Here is a 17,500-nt window from a genome sequence, read left to right on the forward strand (position 1 = left end):
TGCGTGTGTGTGCGTGTGTGTTTGACTGTGTGTGTGTGACTGTGTATGTGTATGTGTGTGTGTGTGTTGATGACCCAGCCTGTGCGTGTCCTTGTCGTTGACCAGTGGTAAATGAGTAAACAGTGTGTGTGTGCGTGCGTGCGTGTGTGTGTTGATGACCCACCCTGTGCGTGTCTTTGTCGTTGACCAGTGGTAAGTGAGTGAACAGCTGTCCAATCGTGGTCTGGAGCTCCCCCAAGTCTCCTTCCCCCGCCGCCTTAAAGTAGGTCTTCAGAGGAGCCTGCTCAGAACACACACACACCAGAGTTTCCACTAGAAAAAAATGGTGCCGGTCAAAGTGACCGGCAGAGCTTTCGTTTTCCGGACATTTTGATGATATGCCGGTCAAATATCCTATTATCCCTTCTTAATTAGTCAAATTGAGGAAACTGGAGACAGGCTATGTAGCTTAAAGAATGGTATAATCAGGCTGTATAGAAGAATCTGATTCGTTCGTTGTTTTAAAAAGGCTACGTTGTTTGTTGCTGCTACCCACGTTATCTCCAGTGGTGACTGTTTAACTTACACAGATACACAAGAATGAGCGCTCACACCACTACACCTAATGCTATGCCTCTTTATTTGATAACAATACATTAAGAAATGTTTCCTATTCTGGGAAATGTTTAGGTTCTTTTTCTTTCGGCCGCGGTTCAATGATACCGTTTAATTGTGCCAGAAATTATCCGCGGACCAGTAATCGCCTCGTCGAGCAGGCCCTAACCCTGCAGATGATCATAGACAGAGAACGCATAGGCCTACTGTATGCTTTGGCTAAAGAACACTTTATGTCCAGTGTACACGGAGAATGACAGTGTCTTGGAGCGGCCGCACCCCCCGCAACTCCACTTCCAATGTCACTGATTCCGACAGATACGCCCGACACTTCTGCTTTTTATCTGGTGGTGGTGGAGTTGACCGGACATCTGAGGCTTCAGACGTTACCAATTTATCATCATCCATCGCGTCTGGCCTCTGAAAAAACTTTTAAGGCTAGTCTGCCTGGGTCTGTCCATGTTTGAACCGCCTCACTCATTTGTTCGTTGTTTAACATGGACGTTTTAAGCGTGCGCTTCCTATTTGAAATGCAGCATAGGCTATGCGTGTTGTTTAATAGCTTACTTTTCAAACGGTAGAGCCTGTTCATTTAAAAACATAGCCAGAGGACGTATAATATAGGCTTACATATTAAGGCTTATTCTCAAATTCAGACTGCGTTAGGGGACGGGATTATTAGCCAATTTCAATCGGACAATTTGACCGGAGAGATTTAATTTTGTCGGACATTTCATTTTTTTTCCGGCCAATGTCCGGTAATTACCGGACAACGGAAACCCTGACACACACACACACGCACACACCGTGACTCCACAACACACACAATCCACAATAACAACAATCACACACACACACACACACACACACACACACACAATCCACAATCACACACACACACACACACACACACATCAGTCCCATTCAGTCCCAACAGTCCTGTTCAGTTCCTCCAAAATTTCAAACCACTCTCCTTCGAGCACACAGTATGATCAGGGTGCGATTTGTCTAAAAACCAGAGGGGGGGATGATTTTGAATATGTTTGTAACCCCCCCCCCCAAAAAAAAATGAACGAACGATTCATAGCCTAGTAATTCCATGGCTAATAATAGCCTATATTAATTTTGCCAACTTTGTAACATTTACCTTTAGCTTAGTTTTAGTTTTAGTTGTGCATGACTTTAAACAGCGAGTGTGCTCAGCTCCTCTAATGCAGGGTTGGACTACGTTTTGACAAGCATAAAATTCACCTTGTTCTTGACCCATCTGAAATGACTCCTCTACCTTTGCTGCCTCCATCCTTTCTGTATTTGTTATGTAAAATGTTGTATATGATGACACTGAAGTCTTGAGTTAGTGAATTGGCTAACAGTGTTAGTTGGTATACAAATAGCCTACACATTGCGCTACACGCTGCGTAGGCTGCGTGCATTCTCTCTCCTGCTGATTTGCGTTCAGTAGCCAAGTGCGTAATATTGCAAAAGTTGAAAAAATAAATGTGTTTATTGAAGCCTACAGAAAATAAATCATACTGTCAGTTAATTGGCTACAGTGCAGTGAAGAGTTTGGAGAGAAAAGTTATAGGGCAACTTGAAGTTTTATGAAAATAATTTACGAACCAGAACATATGGGCCATACCATGAAGCTTATATTTCTTGCAGCTGTTAAAACACCCGCTAGATAGTTTAAATACCCACCAACATTCGTTTTTGCTGTACAGATTATTTTTGTAAGTTATTTGTCTACTAGGCCTAGCCTACTGGCTGATTTATCAAACGAGTGCTTTCTCGTTCGTCCTCCGCAAACTACAGGTGTTTAAAGTAAGACGATATGCTGCTCTGAACGCGTTTCATGTTTGGTTCAGCGCTGTTTTCCCTGCGGAAGTTCCCGCACTAAAATGTTACAATGTTTTGTGTTCGATGACGTTCAGAAATATGCGCCGTCTGCCAGAAGGCTACTGAATAGCCTACTCTGATGTATTGACACTGAAGATCGTTAGATTTCAAGAGTTTATGTAGGCTAGCAGTTAAGTTGCATTCAACACTATCAAGGGGAGAAAATCCTTGTCCCCACCGGGGATAAAAATAATTTAGCAGAGGTAGGGATAGGAAAACCAGAGGTGGGGAAATCCCCACCATCCCCCCCTACAAATCGCACCCTGAGTATGATGTGTGTGTGTGTGTGTGTGTGTGTGTGTGAGGTAATGTGTGTGTGTGTGTGTGGTAATGTGTGTCTGTAGGGTCAGCATGTGGAGCTTGTCTGCGTGTAGCTTAATGTGCGCAAAGTGTGTTTATGAGTGTATGCGTGTAGTGTGTGTGTGCGTGTATGTATGAGTGTATGCGTGTAGTGTGTGTATGTGTCTGTGTGTGTGTAGTGTGTGTGTGTTGTCCCACCTCTGTGTTGTGTGTGGCTGTGTGCAGCAGTTGTTTTGTGGCTTGTGCCTCCAGCTCCTTTAAGAGCTTCACAGCAGCAGGAGAAGCAGCATCAGTCTGAACCTCAGATGCTAACTGCACCGCTAGCAGCCTGCAGCAAACACAGGAATGACATTAGCACTGCACCGCTAGCAGCCTGCAGCAAACACAGGAATGACATTAGCACTGCACCGCTAGCAGCCTGCAGCAAACACAGGAATGAAATTAGCACTGCACCGCTAGCAGCCTGCAGCAAACACAGGAATGACATTAGCACTGCACCGCTAGCAGCCTGCAGCAAACACAGGAATGACATCAGCACTGCACCGCTAGCAGCCTGCAGCAAACACAGGAATGACATTAGCACTGCACCGCTAGCAGCCTGCAGCAAACACAGGAATGACATTAGCACATTATCATTAGCACATTGCGCATGGATAACATTAGCACATGATCATTAGCACATTGTACAGGGATAGCATTAGCACATTGCTCAGGAATAGCATTAGCACATTATCATTAGCACATTGTGAAGGGATAGCATTTGAACATTATCATTAGCACAGGAATAACATTAGCACATTATCATTAGCACAGGGATAGCATTAGCACATTATCATTAGCACAGCAAGTGTCAGACACAGCAGTCAGATCATTAGCATAGCAGCACTGTTAGCAGACATCCCAAGTCTCCTGGAAGCTAGTTAACAAGCTAATGAAGCTAATATCCCCCATTCTACAGCGGAAGTTCCGGGAGTCTCCCACATATTGATAATGGCTCCCTGATGCCCGCAAATAAGAACAAATCTCCCGGAATCTAGAGTGATCGAGCAAGAGGGAGAGAGAGAGAGGTGGTGCGCGTGTGTCATGACAGAGAGCATCCTGATTGCCCTGTTTTGCTAAGGCTTGTATCTATTTTCTCCCAAACTTAAAGGTACTCTAAGCGATGCTGGGTAACGTCACTTCTGTTGACTTTCAAACAAAACAGAGAGCTAGCTCGTTACTTCTTTCCCCTCCCTCCTGTGCTGCTCCCATGCAATTGAAACTCTCCTAAACACGCATCTCGTGTGTGATTTGTTGGAACAGTTTGTTATGTTTTCATGGGCTAGGTTTGCCCAGGTTGTTTTTGTTGCCGTTTTTGGAGCCTTGTCTGTCTACAGAGATCGTGGTTTTTTACAGTGTATTCAGGACACAGACAGCTAGCGGTTGGTTATGTGATGTTTGCAGTCAGTGACATAAAATGTTTTAGCCTAAAAAATGCATGGCATCACTTTAAGACATTTAAGACCCATTTCACATCAGACTACACGAAAGTGTACCCTTGTCTCATAAGAGTAAAACATAATGATAGTCTTGCACGCTCCACTGTTTGTAACAGTGATAGAACTGCCCTTGGCGGATTAAATGATTGCAAAAGACATGCTGAGGTGAATTTAACAAGTGTCATGTTATTCAGGCCTATACCTGATGGCTAGTTGCCACGGCTACATTAAAAGACCAATCTACCAAAATCTACATATTTTATTATCACAATTTCTATCTATAGGCCTTTCTTATTTGGTATACTGTCCACAGACTGCCGTGGAAAATGTCCACTTCCGAATCCAATTACCAATTAGCAATTAACAGCCATAGGAAGAGACTCACAGCAGTGTTAGCCACAGGAAGAGACTCACAGCAGTGTTAGCCACAGGAGTAGCCTAACAGCGGTGTTAGCCACAGAAAGAGACTCACAGTAGTGTTAGCCACAGGAGTAGCTGCTCAAGAAAAATGCATAGCACTTGTTTAAATTAAGTGTAAGTGTGATGAAGCTGGAATATGAATGCAAGTGTAAATCATCCCGTAGCTTGTTTAGATGAACCACAAGCTTGCTTTCGTGTTCTAGGCAAGCGCCCAGCACTACCGAGGCAGCTGCTGCCCTGGTGGCATCCATGTTCTTTCACACAAAGACAAACTGGAACGCTAAAAGTGCTACAAGCCAGGCAATTATGTCACGTTCGTGCATACAACTTGGGCGGTATGACACAAATGGATAGAGACATTAGCAACAGGAGGAGAGTAGCACTGTTAGCCACTGAAATATATTCATTAGCATAGTAGCAGTGTTAGCCACTGGATTATTCATTAGCATAGTAGCAGTGTTAGCCACAGGAGGAGACTCATTAGCATAGTAGCACTGTTAGCCACTGGAATATTCATTAGCGTAGTAGCAGTGTTAGCCACTGGATTATTCATTAGCATAGTAGCAGTGTTAGCCACTGGAATATTCATTAGCATAGTAGCAGTGTTAGCCCAGGCACGGCGCTATGGATGGGCCTAGGCCCACCCACTTTTCAACAGGCCCACCCAAAACTTTTCTTAAAAAAAAAAAAAAAACTTTTAATATAGTCGTTGTTTAGGTACCTTAAACGTGCACAAACGGTCTCGTTGTATCGCTGCAACCAGGAGATGAAGGATAGCTGATCCATAACACCTAGCACATCTCTATGGCTTAATAATGGCTTCTGAAATGTTTTTTTTTTTTTTTGCAATGCAGCTTGTTGATATTGTGATCGTTGATTTGCATTAAAGGGCCTAATGGGTGTGATTGATCTTTATGAGCTCTCTTGGAGCATGTTTTACATGACAGATGACGTTGTCAATGAACAAGTTCTGTGCCCGAGGGGTAGGCCTAGTAGCCAGCTGATTTTGCCAGGGCTTCAGCCCCGAATGTATTTTGTACAGTTGACTAACAAATATGAAACCATTATTTCAATCGCGCATTGAAACTTTGAGATGAGATGGACGTATTTAACATACAAGCGGACACGGGTGAACTCACTCTTCTTCATGCAGCAGATTTAATATGAACGTTACCTTCCATAACACATAATTTGGAACGTAGGCTACGTGCGCGCGCGAGGTTGGGCATGTCATTGTTTGCATTTAATATTTGGTATAGGCCTACGTTACAAGGAAATCATGAAGTCATCAATAACAAGGTGGTGGTGGAGTTATCCTGTTCTCGTCATTTAGACTAGCCTACAAGTTCAGGTTTGTTATCAGCCTCTAGCCTACAGTCTCGAGCTGGCCAAACAGTGGTGGCCTGCTTTGCCTAGTTGTAAAATCGAATTAGTGAGTCTTCAATGTTCCCTTCTCCCTAAGCTAAGCATAACAAAACATAGAATGCATATTGCTATTTAAAGGTGGCTATATAGTTCGTTTCTAGCAAACAGAAAATGTCAAGATAGCTAAATGTCATTACATCCTCTAATTGTCAAAATTGTATTGTCCATAATATTTAATAAATGTGGTGCAAATGAGGCTTGAGTCAGTGGATTCATTTATGAAAAGTGAGCAGCAAGTCAGGCAAAATGGGAATTATGAAAACCGTTTAGACTCTATGGGCTAAGCCCCGAATGTTTTCAACTGCCCTGCATATTGATTGAAACTGTTGGGCAGTGTGATTGATCTGTATTGTTGAAAACCTAAAAGAAATGAAATATTCGACTTCATGTTATACAAGCAGAACTAAACTATGTTTGGGGGAAATATTAGATTCCCACTTTTACAGCCTATAGGCCTTAGGTCTATTCGAGAGATGCACTAAAGCACAGCCAGCAGGTATGGTGCGTAATGGAGATTCCAAAGCGCTCTTATTTGGTCAGAACCAAGGACAGTGATCGAGGATAGTACGTCCGTCCTTTTTACAATGCAACAAACTATTTAAAGAGCATCAAGCTATTCAAATCTCTATTATGTAAGCACAAATAATATAACAGTATATTAGTCAGTCATTTTTATTAGGTTAAACAGTGATTTGATAAAGTTTTTTTTAAGGCCCACCCACAATTGGTCTGGCCCATCCAAAACTGGAATCCTGGCGCCGTGCCTGTGTTAGCCACAGGAATACTCATTAGCATAGTAGTTGTGTTAACCACTTGAATATTCATCAGCATAGTAGCAGTGTTAGCCACTGGATTATTCATTAGCATAGTAGCAGTGTTAGACACAGGAGAAGACTCATTAGCATAGCAGCAGTGTTAGCCACTGGATTATTCATTAGCATAGTAGCAGTGTTAGCCACAGGAGGAGACTCATTAGCATAGCAGCAGTGTGCAGTAGGAGAATTAGCCAAAGACTTCTGTTAGCATCATTAGCATAGCAGCAGGTTTAGCCATTAATCATTGGAATAGCATCGGTAACAGCATCAGTTTGCAGGTGCAGTTTTACTTATGGAAAGTGCAATGTGACCTACTTTCTACATCAAAGAGACCTACATCCACCGGTCCGGCAAAGGGCTGCGATCTTTGTCTCTGAACAGGTGATCATTAGCACACCTAAGGTCTGCGCAGGTGATCCTTATTAGCACAGCTCACCTGAGTCCTTATTAGCACAGCTCACCTGAGTCCTTATTAGCACAGCACACCTGAGGTCTGCGCAGGTGATCCTTATTAGCACAGCTCATCTGAGTCCTTATTAGCACAGCTCACCTGAGTCCTTATTAGCACAGCATACCTGAGGTCTGCGCAGGTGATCCTTATTAGCACAGCTCACCTGAGTCCTTATTAGCACACCTGAGGTCTGCGCAGGTGATCCTTATTAGCACAGCACACCTGAGGTCTGCGCAGGTGATCCTTATTTGCACAGCACACCTGAGGTCTGCGCAGGTGATCCTTATTAGCACAGCTCACCTGAGTCCTTATTAGCACAGCTCACCTGAGCTCTACGCAGGTGATCCTTATTAGCGCAGCTCACCCGAGCTCTGCGCAGGTGATCCTTATTAGCTCACCTGAGCTCTGCGCAGGTGTTGCATGTGCTGAACAGGTACTTCAGACCCGTCTGACCCAGATGCTTCTTCTCCATGGCGACGTACCTAACAGGAAGAGTAAGAGATGTGCATAGGGTGGACGAACACAAGTGTGTGTGTGAGTGTGTATATGTCAGTGTGTGTATATGTGGGTGTGTGTGTGTGTGTGTGAGAGTGTGTGTGTGTGTGTGTGGAGTTTGTGTACGTGTGTGTGTATATGTGTGTGTGTGTGTGTGTGTGTGTATATATGTGAGTGTGTGTATATGTGAATGTGTGTGTAAGTGTGTGTATATGTGTGTGTGTGTGTGTGTGTGTGTATATGTGAGTCTGTGTATGTGAGTGTGTGTGTATATGTGAGTGTTAGGGCCAATTTAAGCTTAAGTTTATTTTATTGAAATTTACCTCCCCCTGCTGGCACTTTTACTTGCTTTATGACACCACCAGGAACTCCTATATATGGACACAGGAAGTGAGGCCTGGCAGGTGAACGCATTAGTGAAGAAGCGCTAGACACAGTTGGGAGCGATATAGTTTTTTAACCACGACCATGAACATAGACTAAGAACTCACGAACTACAGTAACCACATACAAAACAACATTGAAGCTTTTCGTTTACATTTACATTGATACACGCATACATCTTTGGATTATTTAGGTTGTATTTAGAAGGATAGAAGATCCTATTTTTGTTGGAATTAGAATCTTTAAGTTTGTTTGAACGTGCGTCCGAAATCCCCCCGGCCTGGCTCGCGCGGCGGCTTGATAAAGAAGGTGAGACAAGTTGCCAAAATAAAGTCAAAAAACTTCGTCAAGGATTAGGAAAGCATTCCGTCTTGGATTATCGACACCGGAGGATAAACCACGCGGATTCGCTGTTATCAGGACACCTGCTGCATTGGAGAAAGCTGCTGATGGTGAAAACTTTCGTCGGGTCGTGAGTAACGCGATAAACCACCCGAACTCTGACTGTTTTATGTGGACAAGCATAACGTTGACTCTTTGATTGAGTGCTTGATAAACGTCGGGAAAGTTTGATACAGTGTAGCGTGCTTTGAATTGAAACGTTTCAAAGTTGAGACTGCAACGTTGTAACGTTGTGCTTTAGTCACCTCATCTGCTACGTGTGAAGTGCTTGACTGTACTTTAAAATATAAACTCTGAAGCTCACGCATGCCAGCGTGAATGAAACATAAGTGTTCATTGATTTAGAAATAATTGATTTGATAGCATACGGTTTTGGGTTTCATTAGTGGAACTTTTGTTTGTTTGTTTGAATTGCGTGAATCACGCTGCATTTAAAGGCCTATTGAACGTGTCCTTCAAGCCTAAAAATGTTAATGGCCACTATGGATGATACTCATTCTGCTGAAATGGATGAGCATATTAAGGAACTAAAGAAGGTCAGAAAAGGCAAATTAGCAAAATGTACACGCAAAATGAATGACATTAAAAGGACAATGCAAGAAAAGGATATTGATGCTGTGAAACAACATTTTCTCATTTTCCAATCAGTTTGTGAAGAATTTAAGAATGCCCATGATGCTGTGCAAAATGTATTACCTGAACAGGAAAAACAAATAGACAAAGTTGAATGGTATAAACCTAGGATAGAACCATTTGAAGATTTCCTGGAAGAGGTACAGGATTGGGAGGAATTAATGGCAGAGCAAGACGAATCAGATGAACAGGAATTTCTTGCAGAAGATCAGGAGTCTGTTGAACCAGTGACTGTATCAGAGCAGCAAGAGGGTGCATTAAATCCAGAGTCAAGGGATCTACAAGATTTCGTTCATCCAAATGATAGCATTTCTAACGTTAGTAAATCTAAATCATCTTCAGTGACATCTGCACATAGGAAAGCTCTTGCTGAGCAAGCTGCACTGTTGTCACGTAGGGAAGCATTGAATGCTAAGCAGGCACTTGAGCAACAGAGATTGATTTTGGACTTCAAGATTGAAGCCACAGAACTCGAAGCAGAAATTGCAGCATCAGATGCCAAGATAAAGGTTCTGGAAAGCTTTGATTTGCAGTCAGGAAAGTCTGAAGATGGCATGAACTCCTACTTAGAAAGTCATAGACCATTTTTACATGCATCAAGACAAAGACAGTCACCTGTGGAGTTTGCTAGAATATCTACAGTTCCTAAAACACCACTGCAAAAAATTCTGCAACAGCCTAGACCTGCTAGAGTCCTTACAATCCCTAAGCAACAGCAGGCAATGCCAAAGAGCCCAGTCTCAAGTTCAAAGCAGTCTGTCACGATTGCTAAGACACCAATCCCTTTAAAGCTCAAGCAGGATAAGATGAATAGAAAAGGTGGTAGTCAAAAGCCTGAGCCAAGTCAAGACTATGACGATTTGTCTTCTGTCATTCAAAGACAGAATGACATTGTTGATTTACTTGTACTGCAACATAAACAAGCACTATTACCTGTTACCAGAAATACCAACCTTTCAAGGTGATCCACTAAGTTTTACAACATTCATGCGTGCCTTTGAATATAGCATTGAAGACAAAACAGCAAATAGTCAAGATCGCCTTTATTATCTTGAGCAGTATACGACAGGACAACCCAGAGAACTCGTCCGAAGCTGCTTCCATATGGATCCATTAAGAGGATATCGCGAAGCTAAAAGACTCCTACAGGAGAACTTTGGAGATGACCTGAAAGTTACAATGGCATACATGGATAAGGCCCTGAAATGGACAAATATCAAGTCCGACGATGGAAAGGAACTACAGAGATATGCACTGTATCTTAGAGGCTGCTGTAACACAATGCAAGACCTAAAGATCATGGAAGAGCTAGATTTACCCTCCAACATGAAACTGATTATTACCAAACTGCCCTACAAACTAAGAGAGAAGTGGAGATCGACTGCATGTGATATCCTGGAAAGAACAGGTCGCAGAGCCCGTTTCCATAACCTCGTAGCCTTTATGGAGAAACAGGCCAAGATCTTGCTGGACCCTTTGTTCGGTGACATTCAAGACCTCAACAAGACCAAGACTGCAGCCATTTCCAAACAGCCAAACCCAATAAGGAGCAAGGGCAGTAGCTTTGCTACAACAGTAGCAGTGTTGACTGATGACTGTGACATCAGAACATGTGCAAAAGACCATACATTCAAATATCAAAACATCTCTGACTCCTGTGCCGCCTGTGCATTCTGTGAAGGCAAACATCACCTGAAGGATTGCCAGAAGTTGAAGACACAGCCACATGTGGCCACAGTAGAGTTTCTGAAAACCAAAGGCTTCTGTTTTGGATGTCTTCTGAGAGGACACATGAGTAAAGACTGCAAGAGGAGGATGACCTGTGAGAAATGTCAAGGTAGGCACCCCACCATCTTGCATTTAGACAAAGTGAAGCCGACTGAGCCAGTAAAACCGAAGGAGACCTCCATCAACAGCGGTCATGTCACCCTCAAAGCTGGTGGAGTAACCGGGGCCGGCAAAGACTGTGCTCTGTCAATTGTGCCGGTCCAAGTAAAAGTCACTAAGGGAAGTAAAGCCGTGCTGACCTACGCCTTTCTGGATCCAGGAAGTTCAGGGACGTTCTGTACGGAGAGACTGAGAAGACAGTTGAACGCTAGAGGCCGGAAGACTGAGATTCTCCTACGGACAATGGGGCAGATCAAGACTGTCTCAAGTTACGAGCTTTCTGGACTGGAAGTAGGCAACCTGGATGGGAACACCTTTTTGGAACTCCCTAAAGTCTACACACAAGATGCCATCCCAGTGACTAAACAAAACGCTGCAACTCAGAAGGACATCTCAATATGGCCATACTTAAAAGAAGTGAAGCTAAATCAGATTGATGCGGACATTGATCTTCTTATAGGAGCCAATACCCCAAGAGCCCTTGAACCATGGCAGATTATCAATGCCGAAGACGGTGGCCCTTATGCAGTCAAGACGGTGTTTGGATGGGTGATCAATGGACCACTCAACTGTTGCACTGCTGAGGAGTCTTCAAGATTGCCGACTTTAACTGCAAACCACATCTCTGTGACTGAGTTGAAGGATCTACTGGTACAGCAGTACAATCATGATTTTCCCGAGAGGAAATATGATGAAAAGAAAGAGATGTCTGCTGAAGATCTCAAGTTCATGCAGAGTGCCAAAAGCTCAGTAATGCTCAAGAACGGACATTACTATATGTCACTTCCACTGCGTGACCGAGATATCATGATGCCGAACAACCATGACGTTGCCAAGCAACGAGCCCTGAACCTGATCAGAAAGTTCAAATCAGATCCAACTTATGCTCTGGATTACAGGAACTTCATGACTGAAGCCTGTCCTTTGGCACCATCTCGGCATAGCCTTTCCGGATGACGTCAGAGGCAAAATGGAAAAGTGTGGTACATCCCACATCATGCAGTGTATCACAAAAGGAAGAAAACCCTTAGAGTGGTATTTGATTGTTCGTCAACATTCCAACAAACATCCCTCAACAATCAACTACTTCAAGGACCAGACCTGGCTAACCCTCTCCTCGCCGTTCTGCTAAGGTTCCGCCAAGAACCCATTGCTATGATGGCAGACATAGAAGGAATGTTTCACCAAGTCTGTGTCCATGATGATGACCGCAACCTGTTGAGATTCCTGTGGTGGCCAGACGGCGACACATCAAGGAACCTCGAGGAGTACCGGATGACCGTCCACCTATTTGGAGCAATATCCTCTCCAACATGTGCCAACTTCGCACTGCGCAAGACTGCAGATGACCATGGTCACGGCTTTGCTGAAGAGGTGAGCAGGACCATCAAACGCAACTTTTATGTCGATGACTGTCTTAAGTCTGTGGCAACAGAAGACCAGGCCATTTCCCTCTGCAAAGACCTCAGAGACCTCTGCTCTCGGGGTGGATTCAAGCTCACAAAGTGGATTTGCAACAGCCGCTCTGTGCTTGCTTCCATTCCCGATGAGTACAAGGCGAAGCAGATCAAAGAACTGGATCTGGACAGAGAGAAGCTGCCACTAGAGAGAGCTCTAGGAGTTCAATGGAATATTGAAAAGGACACCTTCATTTTTCGTGTCACTCTCCAGGACAGACCCCTGACACGTCGGGGTATCCTATCAGTCGTCAGCTCTATTTATGATCCCTTAGGATTCCTGGCACCATTCATCCTAAAAGCAAAGCAGATCCTCCAAGGCCTCTGCAAACTGAAGTGCGGATGGGATGATGGCATATCAGAGACTTACCTCACACCTTGGAAGAAGTGGCTTGCTGAACTGGAGCGACTGTCCAATGTTCAAATCAACAGATGCATAAAGCCCAAGAACTTTGGCCAAGTTGAAAAGGCGCAAATGCATCACTTTTGTGATGCAAGCGAAAATGGCTACGGCAGTGTAAGCTACCTAAGACTGACCAACAGAGCGGGTGAAATCCATGTGACACTTGTTCTGGGGAAATCCAGAGTGACACCGCTGAAGCAAGTAACTATCCCAAGATTAGAGCTAGCCTCAGCAACTCTTGCAGCCAAGATGGATCGACTGCTGAGGTCAGAACTGGAATTGGAGTTGGAGCCCTCAGTCTTTTGGACCGACAGCGAATCTGTGCTAAAATACATAAGAAATGAGAACAGAAGATTCAAAACCTTCGTGGCCAATAGGATTTCAGACATCCGTGAACTTTCAGACAAAGACCAGTGGCGGCACATTGGCTCTAAGGAAAATCCGGCTGATGACGTCTCACGTGGTTTGAACATTGAAGGTTTCCTGAAGTCCAAAAGATGGTTCCAAGGACCAGAGTTTCTTGCTAAACCAGACACTGAATGGCCAAATGCGCTAAAAGATTTTCCACCCATCGAGTCAAATGATCCCGAGGTGAAAAAAGAAATGATGGTTAATAGTCTGCTTGTAGAAGTGAAGAGCCCACTAAGCAAGCTAATTGAGTACTACTCACACTGGAACAGACTCAAAAGAGCTGTAGCATGGATGCTGAAGTTGCGGGCACTTCTGCAAGAACAGAAACTACGTAGAGTCACTAGAACCGCTCAGACTGACCTAAAGTCCAAAGCAAAAGTAGGACTTACTGTAGAAGACCTGCAGGAGGCGGAAGATTGTATTATCCACTTTGAACAAAGAAAAGCTTTCCAGCAGGAGATTAACTCACTCAAGCGAGGGCAGCCATGTGCCAAAACAAGCACTCTCCGCAAGCTGGACCCAACCCTGGACCAGGGTATCTTGAGAGTAGGAGGTAGGCTCAACAAAACAGCCTTACCTAGTGAAATGAAGAACCCAGTAATTCTTCCAAAGAACTCGCACATCTCGAGACTGATCCTACAGCAAATCCATCTGCAAGTAGGCCACTCAGGACGAAGTCACATGCTAGCCAAACTGCGAGAAAGATTTTGGCTACCTTGTGCTCATGCCATAGCTAGGAAAACCATAAAAAGGTGCATCTTCTGCCGAAGATATCAAGCCAAGGTGGAACAGCAGAAGATGGCAGATTTGCCACAGGACTGCATAACCCCAGATGAACCTCCATTCACCCATGTGGGGGTAGATTACTTCGGGCCTATCGAGGTAAAGCGGGGCCGGTCGCAGGTAAAACGCTATGGGGTGATCTTTACTTGTCTTGTTTGCCGTGCAGTGCACCTTGAAGTGGGGAGTTACCTGAACACTGACTCGTGCATCAATGCTTTACGCAGATTCATTTGCCGCAGAGGACCTGTGTCAAGCATCAGATCCGACTGCGGCACTAACTTCATTGGTGCAAACAGAGAGTTACAAGAGGCCTTGAAGGGAATTGATCACTCCAAAATCCAACATGCACTACTCAAGGAAGGAGTGAAGTGGACTTTCAATCCCCCCTCAGGAGCACATCATGGAGGAGTATGGGAAAGGTTGATTCGTCTCGTCAAAAAGATTCTTTATTCTATTCTGAAAGAACAGCGCTTGGATGACGAGGCTCTCCAAACAGCACTGTGTGAAGTTGAGGCCATCATGAATGACCGACCCATCACCACAGTGACTAGTGACCCAAACGATCTGGAACCTCTTACCCCGAACCATCTTCTCCAGTTGAAATCGAAACCTGTCATGCCACCAGGACTCTTCCAGAAAGGAGATTTGTACTCCCAGCGAAGATGAGGACAAGTGCAATACATATCAGACCTTTTCTGGCGGAGATGGATAAAGGAATACTTACCTCTCATGCAGGAGAGAATCAAATGGAACAGACCCAGGAGAAACTTAACCAACGGAGACCTGGTTGTGATTGTGGATGAAACTGCTCCTAGGAACTCCTGGCAGCTGGGCAGAGTGGTCAAATCTCTACCTGGATCAAAAGGTCTAGTGCGAAGTGTTTTAGTGAAGACCAAAGCGAACATCCTTGAAAGGCCAGTAAGCAAACTATGCCTACTTATGGAAGCAGAAGGTCACAAATAAAATGAGTTTATTGAGACTTGCACCAAAATAACGTTACTTAAATTTAGACTAATGTATCTGGACATTAGACTTTGAAATTTAATTGGCTCCTTCCTTTTGATAATTGTTCTCCATGTTGGCTCACAATTAGGGGCCGGTATGTTAGGTATGTAAGTTTATTTTATTGAAATTTACCTCCCCCTGCTGGCACTTTTACTTGCTTTATGACACCACCAGGAACTCCTATATATGGACACAGGAAGTGAGGCCTGGCAGGTGAACGCATTAGTGAAGAAGCGCTAGACACAGTTGGGAGCGATATAGTTTTTTGACCACGACCACGAACATAGACTAAGAACTCACGAACTACAGTAACCACATACAAAACAACATTGAAGCTTTTCGTTTACATTTACATTGATACACGCATACATCTTTGGATTATTTAGGTTGTATTTAGAAGGATAGAAGATCCTATTTTTGTTGGAATTAGAATCTTTAAGTTTGTTTGAACGTGCGTCCGAAATCCCCCCGGCCTGGCTCGCGCGGCGGCTTGATAAAGAAGGTGAGAAGTTGCCAAAATAGTGAGTGTGTGTGTATGTGAGTGTGTGTGTATGTGAGTGTGTGTGTGTGTGTGTGTATATGTGAGTGTGTGTGTATATGTGAGTGTGTGTGTGTGTGTGTGTATATATGTATGTGTGTGTGGGTGTGTATATGTGTGTGTGTGTGTGTGTGTATATGTGTGTGTGCGTCTGTGAGTGTGTATGTGTGTGTGATTGCGGACCTGTGTGTGTGTGTGTGTGTGTGTATATGTGTGTGCATATGTGTGTGTGTGTGCATATGTGTGTATATGTGTGTGTGTGTGTGTGTGTGTGTATATTACATTACATTACATTACATTTGGCTGACGCATTTTTAACCAAAGCGACTAACAACATGGTAAACAGTTTAAGTTTTAGAGCAATTCTCAACAATATTAGGACAATTTAAAAAACATAAGAATAAGTACAGTAAGAATAAGTGCATCAGTGAGTGCTGTTTTTAATAGTTACGTGTCCGTTTAAGACGGCTGGTGAGTGCTAGGATCAGCAAGACTTGTTGTAAGTGTTGCTATGAGCGGAGATGTTCTCTAAAGAGCTGGGTCTTCAGGAGTTTTTTTGAAAATGGAGAGGGATGTCCCTGCCCTTGTAGGAACTGGCAGTGTGTTCCACCAACGAGGAACAACAGATGAGAAAAGTTTGGATTGGCCTGAGCGTACCGGAGGTAGAGCTAGACGTCGTTCGTCTGAGGAGCGCAGCGGTCTGGAGGTAGCGTATGTCTGTATGAAGGCATTCAAGTAGGTGGGAGCAGAACCGGAGACTACTTTGTAGGCAAGCGTTAGAGCCTTGAATTTGATGCGGGCCGCCATAGGTAGCCAATGTAGCTGGATGAGTAGCGGGGTAACATGTGCCCTCTTGGGTTGGTTGTAGACCAGGCGCGCCGCCGCGTTCTGGATCGATCATCTGAAGTGGTTTCACTGCGCAGGCTGGGAAACCTGTCAGGAGGGCGTTGCAGTAGTCGAGTCGTGAGATGACTATTGCCTGAACCAGAAGTTGGGTGGCATCTTGAGTTAAGTAAGTCCTGATTTTCCGTATATTGTAGAGTGCGAAACGGCATGACCGGGCGACTGAGGCAACATGATCTGAGAAGTTTAGTTGGTTGTCGAGAACAACTCCTAGATTTCTTGCAGTCCTGGTAGGTGAAACAGACAGGGAGTCAAATTTGATGTTGATGTCGTGGTGTACGGTAGGTTTAGCTGGGAGGACCAGCAGTTCAGTCTTTGAGAGGTTCAGCTGGAGGTGGTGTGCCTTCATCCATGTAGCTATGTCTGAGAGGCAATCCGAGATCCGTGCTGAAACCAAGGGGTCATCAGGTGGAAAGGACAGATAGAGCTGTGTGTCGTCTGCATAGCAGTGGTATGAGAAGCCATGCGAACGGATAATCTGTCCCAAGGAGGTGGTATAGATAGCAAAGAGAAGGGGGCCCAGTACTGAGCCCTGGGGGACCCCTGTGGTGAGATGGTGAGGTGCAGATAGCTGACCAAGCCATGATACGTTAAACGAGCGTCCTGTGAGGTAGGATTCAAACCAGGAGAGAGCAGAACCGGAGATTCCCATGTTAGCGAGTATAGAGAGAAGGATGCGGTGATTAACCGTGTCAAAGGCAGCCGATAAGTCAACAGAATGAGTACTGATGACCGAGCAGTCGCCCTGGCTTCTTTTAAGGCTTCTGTTACAGACAGCAGAGCCGTTTCGGTAGAGTGGCCGCTTTTGAACCCAGACTGA

The 17,500-nt window shown here is 44.4% G+C and overlaps 1 protein-coding gene across 2 annotated transcripts in view; it reads right to left on the minus strand.

Annotated features, from left to right (window-relative positions):
- LOC143134927 (exocyst complex component 3-like) overlaps positions 1-17,500 on the minus strand; it is a 42,371-nt gene that overhangs the window by 13,501 nt on the left and 11,370 nt on the right. For both annotated transcript variants that reach the window (XM_076295653.1, XM_076295652.1), the window contains exons 6-8: positions 7,778-7,861; positions 2,989-3,118; positions 164-280 (exon numbers count right to left, since the gene is read on the minus strand). In XM_076295653.1, coding sequence (XP_076151768.1) covers positions 164-280; positions 2,989-3,118; positions 7,778-7,861 — 331 coding nt within the window. The remainder of the gene's footprint in view (positions 1-163; positions 281-2,988; positions 3,119-7,777; positions 7,862-17,500) is intronic.

This window comes from Alosa pseudoharengus, unplaced genomic scaffold (genome assembly GCF_046254945.1).
Source record: "Alosa pseudoharengus isolate Yale_2024_CS ecotype anadromous, Long Island Sound unplaced genomic scaffold, YU_APseudo_1.1 YU_APseudo_1.1_scf_2, whole genome shotgun sequence".
NCBI lineage: Eukaryota > Metazoa > Chordata > Actinopteri > Clupeiformes > Clupeidae > Alosa > Alosa pseudoharengus.